This window comes from Macadamia integrifolia, chromosome 13 (genome assembly GCF_013358625.1).
Source record: "Macadamia integrifolia cultivar HAES 741 chromosome 13, SCU_Mint_v3, whole genome shotgun sequence".
NCBI lineage: Eukaryota > Viridiplantae > Streptophyta > Magnoliopsida > Proteales > Proteaceae > Macadamia > Macadamia integrifolia.
The window spans coordinates 19,337,242-19,344,134 of record NC_056569.1 but is presented as its reverse complement, the minus strand read 5'-3'; the positions used below and the strand labels follow the sequence as shown (position 1 = coordinate 19,344,134).

General features: G+C 37.5%; 1 protein-coding gene across 1 annotated transcript; it reads right to left on the bottom strand.

Annotated features, from left to right (window-relative positions):
* Positions 1-3,104: 3,104 nt before the first annotated feature.
* Positions 3,105-5,978, bottom strand: LOC122060156 (cysteine protease XCP2-like). The gene is made up of 5 exons (XM_042623344.1): positions 5,444-5,978; positions 5,035-5,267; positions 4,598-4,735; positions 3,960-4,496; positions 3,105-3,523 (listed from the first exon to the last, which is right to left on the bottom strand). The coding sequence occupies exons 1-5, from the start codon at positions 5,928-5,930 to the stop codon at positions 3,383-3,385; spliced, it is 1,536 nt and encodes a 511-aa protein (XP_042479278.1). The 5' UTR covers positions 5,931-5,978; the 3' UTR covers positions 3,105-3,382.
* Positions 5,979-6,893: the final 915 nt, after the last annotated feature.

Sequence of the window (6,893 nt, the reverse complement as noted above, 5' to 3'; positions counted from 1 at the left end):
TGTTTCAAACAAAACATTCAAGTACAAAATGACATGAATATGAATTTACTTATATATTTGAACCCATAAATCATTATTCAATATCATGATAATAATAAATCAATGCAAAACTCCAAATAATTCTTTTGCATGAAAAACAATATAGAACACTGAATTTATTCTCCCACTAGCAACCTAGTATACTGACCTTCTACTAGTAACATCCTCCCACTAGCAACCTAGTATACCGAATTTATTCTCCCACTGGTCAAGCCACATAAAATAGCTTAAGATCCATACTTTTATTCTCCCACTTGGTTCGACCAGTCATAAATTAATCTATTTATTGGAGAACAGAATTCGTTAAATGTGACATATATATAAACTTGTTCACATATGCCCAAAAACAAAAGAAACCAAACATTTATCAATTAATGTTCATAAATAGGTTTTCAGAGAACAACGGCAGTGTTTAAGAACTTGGTATTGGATTGATCAAAATCGACACTATTCCAACCCAACCAATCCGAATTGATCCAATCGGAATACAAAAAATAACACATTAAATAAACCTATAACTTATGGTCATAGTGATGAAACCCTCATCCACCCTATTGCCATTGATCAACTGTCCAATACCTTTTAGGGCAAAAAAAAAACTTTGCTTTAAAAGCATAATACCAAACTATTGATTTGGTTCTCCTAGTATAGAAAACTAGGTCTTTGAGACATATGTAGACCTCTATATTCTCAAGCCACTTTTAAAGACATTAGCTTAATGGTTCAACTCAAAGAAGAATAATCCATTCGATATTTAATTAATGCATGTAACATCAATAAAAACCAACATTACATCATTAACCATTAAACATAATCAAAGTGTCAACTGAACTACAATCTCAACCTTTAGGTCTGGAATACACTAATCCACTCAAAAACTACAATGACCGTGGGAGCTCTTCGACTTCAAAAATTACTATCACTTTTGGATGCATAACAACTTCTAGGTTAAGGTCTGCCTAGAGTACACTTGCATTTATGCTTGTCTTTGATAATGTCGCCTTTGGACAAACATTACAATGTCGCCTTTGGGCAAACATTACCTAATTCCTGCTAACAATTTTCTATGTCTTTGAATATAAGACAAAATCTTTGAGTTGTAAACCTATTACAGTAATCTTAGATTTTACCACTTTGATGGGTTCCATCAATTCCACTGCAATAGCTTACAACTACACCTGGCAGCTTAAATTTGTGGGTTATTTAAACATGAACTAAATAGCAATTTACATGTAAAAGAACAAGCATGTAACTGTTAACAAAATAAACATTACAATGCTCAATTATCAATTACTTCAAGAGTGTCAACCGGAACTACATACTGATCCACTCAAGTTTCTGCAATTACTGCGAGACTTCTTCTAACTTTCGAAAAGTACCGGCATCTTTGGATGGATAGCATCTTCTAGGTTGAGAAATCCCTATTCTGTTTTTCACTTGCTTTAACTTTAACCTTTCTTTGATAATGTCACATTTGGGTGAACATTAGCAACTTTGCTACCAATCATTATTCTCTGTCTTTTCAAACAAAGAAGACTTTGATTTGTATTATATTACAATAAGGTTGAACTTTACCACTTTGGTGGATTCCACCCAATCTTATTATAATAGTCTACAAATTCATTCCGGTAGCTAAAAGTAGGATTGTTTAAGCATGAATAAAAATATTCATAAACAAAAGCATGAACTACATTACCAAGAATAACCAAGTTCATATTCTGATATGCAAGTAATGTATGAGTTGATTTTCTTTTATTTCTTTCAATTAATAGGAAAATCACAAAGAATCATTAACCACCCATACTTGTAACTTATACAAAACAAATCATAAAAGTTGATCAAAACTAGGCTCATAATATATCAAAACGAAGAGCACGAAAAACTAGACTCAACGCAAAAATCAGGGTGAAAAATTCTTCACCGTTTGCCCGTACGAGCCATTTGAAGTTGCAGAACTAAAAAATATATCAAAATCAATCTAGTTTCCTAAACCAACCGGTTCGGCCATATTGATTATGGGTCAAAATCCGAGTCAATTGGTCAACGATTCGGTCAACCTTTGACCGAGTCAAACAGAGTTGGTCATGAGTTGACCCACTGCACCCCGGGTTAACTCGGTAGGGTTTCCGAGGTGACCCGACGATGACTTTCCGCCTTTTTCTTTTTTTTTGAATTTAAAAAAAAAACTTTTTTTTTCTCTCTCCTCCGGCAGCCGATTTCCGGCGGCGCGTGCCAGCGTGTTCGGAGGTTTTCGGTGACTTGCGGCATACCGCTGCGACCGTCTTTTTGTGCTCTACAACTTTCGTGAAGAAAGTTTTCCCATATGAGATCTTTAAGTAATAGTAAAATTATGATTTTCATGATTTGGGACACAAACCCTATACAAAATCAATTTTCGTTGATTCTAACACTGTAAGGGTTGCCTCTGATACCAATTGTTGGGGATTCTTTACCATATTAAACATATGAATAACCCTATAGTATTTAGAATACAAGAATCATCAACCAATCATAAAAGATTAATCATAGGTGTAGTCCCTAAACCAAGAACAATAAAGTATCACATCTTAAAATACATAACCATATAGATTTACCATATCTATAATAATCAATGGGACAACCATGACATGAACCATAAATGAAAATAAAGAAATACCTGTGTCCCATTAACATAGATCATGAACCTCTGTCCCATGTGGTTAAACATTACTCCCATGAAGATGACAATGAACTACGCAAGTGGAGTCCTTCTACTGAGATCTTCTGCAGCCTCTTACTCTAGGGTTTCCTTTCTTTCTGTGCACTTGCTCTTGTGAGAAAGCCGTGCTCCCAAAACCAATAAGGCATTAGGTAAAAGTAATGGCTGCAGGGACCGTCAGTGTTCTATTTATAATAGAATCCCTAAAACCCTATTCCACTCTCACAATAGAAAAAAGCTAGGAGTTTCCTAATCAGAGTGGGTCTATAATTGCTTGGGCCCAATGGATCAATCGGTATCAGTTAAGCCCACATAAAAATCCTAACAAATACCTGTTAATTAGCTTCAAATCTTCTCTAAGAACATATAGAAGGAAACTTTTTGTAATTTATTGTCTTTAAGTACATAAGCTTAATATTTTGTTAAAGTCACAGAAGTTTAATTTTGATAACAAATGCAGAACTGCTCCAAATAGGCAAAGCAGATTCCCAGACCAAAGGAGGGAATTGAAGGGCTAAAAAAGATACAAAAAGAAATAATGGTGACAACAACATTCAAACCACATACTAAACCAAGAAACCAATATCATCTATAGCATATTGTGACAATTCATCTTCTAGTTTTTTCCATAATACACTATCCTCTTCACTGCAATGCTGCAAGCCTATTCCTCTTCCACTGGAGAGGTCGATAGAGGTTTTCCGTTCGTTCCAGTTTGGTCCATGGGAACTTATGTTTCGCAACCTTTCGTTTCTTTGCAGCTACTCCAAGGTAATCTCCATAGTTCTACAGATAGAGAAAGTACAGATTAGTGACTCAAACAAACCAAAGGTTTTGCAGTAAAATGCAACCCAAATGAGTACTTTCTTTTATCCCTTGTAACTAGTCAGAATGGCTAAATAAGTACACTGATGAAACTTATTGGTTTCAAGTTCCTATCAGTTGTATAATACTATACTTCGGAATTTCAATCATAAATAGAAAAATTGCAGATGAATGATCATGATAGGGGGTCCTTTTCAGGCCTTTTGAATCAAAAGCGGCGATGCTCTGCCTCAAATTTTTGTCCACAGAGGTCATGACCGTTTCATACATACTACATGTGAGGTTATAGTTCATAAACATGAGCTTTCCTACAGATCCCTTTAATGGTCCTGTCTTATATAACTTTTCATAGCTAACTAAAGTTCTAAAATGGAGTATCTCTGATAGAATTTCAAACCTGGAGGCAGAGTCCTTCATCGACATCACAAATGGGATAGTCTGCAGGGCAGCAATATTCAGTTCCAGTGCAGCATACAGCATCCTCATACTCACAGCAGCCATAGATGAGGCAGAAATCATAAAACTCAAAAATGCAGCAGCAAGTCTCTGTGGATGCACAATAGGAGAAGTCTCCACACTGAATTGGTGAAGGACCAGGAGAAGGAGGTGTTGGTGAAGGTGGTGGTGGTGGTGGTGGAGGTGGAGGTGGTGGTGGTGGGGGTGGCGGTGGTGGAACAGACGGAGATGGGAAAGGAGATGGTGAAGGTGTAACAGATTCTTTGGTTGGATAAGAAGCCATGGCATTGATTGCACAAACCCCATACTCCAAATCAGTGTTCCTCCTTATATATATGTACCCATCTATTCCCCAACTAGTTCCCCATGAATTCTTCACTATCCAATACTCCTCATCACCTTCAGAGCCATAACCCACAATCAAAACTGCGTGATCAATGTCATCTGGATTGCTCGAGCAGTCCCCATCGTAAATCCCCTGATCAAGTTAAAAACATTTGCATTGTATAGGATTTTTTTAGTTCCTAAATCAAATCAAATCCATGGTTTGCATTTAATTTCATATATCGCAAGACTTACCCCTGTGTATAGTTGAAAATCCCAAGCTGAGCCATCAATCCCCACACTCACAGGTTGCTGAACAACAGCACAAAATACAGCACTTTCTTCTTCAGCTACATCTTCATATCCATCAATGGTCACTACTTTGGTTTCCTCCTATCCAACAGAACATAATAAATCAGGAAGGGAAGTGTGGACTATAAGACCATCTAAATTCACTTCTATTTATGCTACATGGGTGGTAAAGAAAGGCCCTTAGCAGGGGATCCTACTAATTAAGAAGGGGTATCTACAATGATAGTCCCACCTTTGTTCTGAAGGCAGAAACAGAACATGAACTAGATCTACTAAAGTAAGATTTAAAGAAATGAAATTGGCAGAGTAGGCCTTTTATAGGAAATGGCATCTCCCATTGAAGAACTCAATGTAGGCAAAAATATGTTAGGAAAGCAGACCTCAGCGGTGTTGCAGGTTCCATCGGACCCTGTATAAGGATAGTTTGACTCTGAATCAATTCCACCATTACTTATAACCCACTCAAATGCATAGTCCATGTAACCTCCATCACACCCATCATTGGTTGTGTCACAATCTATAAGTTCCTGTTCAGAAAGGCTGATGAGTTCAGAGGTAACTATGGCATTTATTCCTTCCATGGCTCCAGTTGAAGAGAATGACCAACAACTCCCTACAAGAATGAACCAAATAACATTTTGATTGAAAACCCACCAAAGCATTTAAATTTTAAACCTTGACCCATCAAAATCAACTGGAATTCCAAAATCTAACAAACCCAGATCCCAGAGTTTAGTATGAACTAAAACAAGTTAATATTGAACTGAACATTGAACAGAGAGCACTTACCACAATCTCCTTGGTCCTTAACAGCAGTCACCACTCCCTTCTTCCTCCAATCTAAAGTAGAAGGAGCTTCACATGACATCTCCTTCCCCTTCTTACTCCCCCATTTGGTACCACTCTTCTTGTTCATCGGTTTTTTCACTTTGGACAAATACATCTCTTTGAACTCCTCATTACTTAAATCTGCAAACTTGTTTAATCCCACAACATGCCCGGACGGCGACTTCTTCTTTGAGTTCTTCTCTATCACGTATTTCAGATTCTCCTTGAAGCTCTGAAATCTCCTGTGCAGCTCTCCTTGATGCTTATAAACCTTCCCATGCTTCTCCCTCCATTGCCTGAACACATCGGCAACTCGTTCTTCTGATGACAATAACTCGTCCGAGTCATAACCCACTATGGAAAACTCCCTTGAAAGGCACAAACACAAGCCAGAAATGGATGCCCATAGACACAAAAGAAGGGCGAGCTTGGTTTTCCAGGAACCCATTTTACTGTAACTGGTCTGTGAACTACTTGTGTTCTATACAAATTCATTCTATATAAGGTTTGAAGGTTGGAGCCATATCTAAACCCAAAACGATAGCCACCAACCATTCAGCCCAAGCAAGCTGACAAAGGTCAAGACATTTTTTTCTACACTAAACTGACCTTTTCCACTCCCCTTCTGCAACTATTGAGTCAATGGTATTATTGTCATTTGGAGAGGATTTTGAAAAGTTGTTAAGAGAATAAAGGATGGTTTTGTAATTTTGACTTTTCTTCACTCCGAAGGTACCAGAAGGGTGGTTGTTGCTTGGCAAGTATCTAACAGTCCAATACAACAAGCACACAGTCAAGGTAGCTTGGATCACTTGAAGGGAGTGGAGGGAGAGGTGGGAGTGTGTATATGTGCTGGATTACTCTCATAAATTGAATTGTAAATTCATGAACTAAAGCTACCTAATCCATCCAACTAATCTCATTAACAAATCCAATTTTGAGGTGGTCATTGACTTGATTGATGGCTTGGATTTAACACCCCCCCCCCCTTTTTTTGGGTAGTTAATAAGACCTCCTAAAACACAGTAATTTAAGTGTCTGACCATTAAATCAAATAGTTGGTGATTAGTGATCCTCATCACCTCATTGGTTTTGCAATAATAAATGAAGATTGATCGGCACAACCAATCAGAAAAAATAAAAATAAAAAATGATAAATGAATAATGATCGAATTACGAACATCTAACATCCGGTGTCATTAGTTAGGGTGAGTTTCTAGCTCAGTTGCAAGCAGGATAAGTTGTTGAGCTCTAGAGTAAGTTCAGGGCAGGTCACTAGTTTGAACCTTAGGTTCTCTGTCCAAACCCTAAAAAATTTAGATCATTCACTAGCAGAGATAGGATTTCATGAGACACCCCTTCCACTGCTTGTGGGCCCCCGCCTAGGAATGAAATCGTCTACGGCTTCTGA

Coding starts and splice junctions, on each gene's coding strand:
- LOC122060156 (XM_042623344.1), bottom strand. CDS start 5,930: ATGGGTTCCTGGAAAACCAAGCTCGCCCTTCTTTTGTGTCTATGGGCA. Junction 5,268..5,443: donor TAAGGACCAAGGAGATTGTG/GTAAGTGCTCTC, acceptor TCATTCTTGTAG/GGAGTTGTTGGTCATTCTCT. Junction 4,497..4,597: donor ATTTTCAACTATACACAGGG/GTAAGTCTTGCG, acceptor TAACTTGATCAG/GGGATTTACGATGGGGACTG.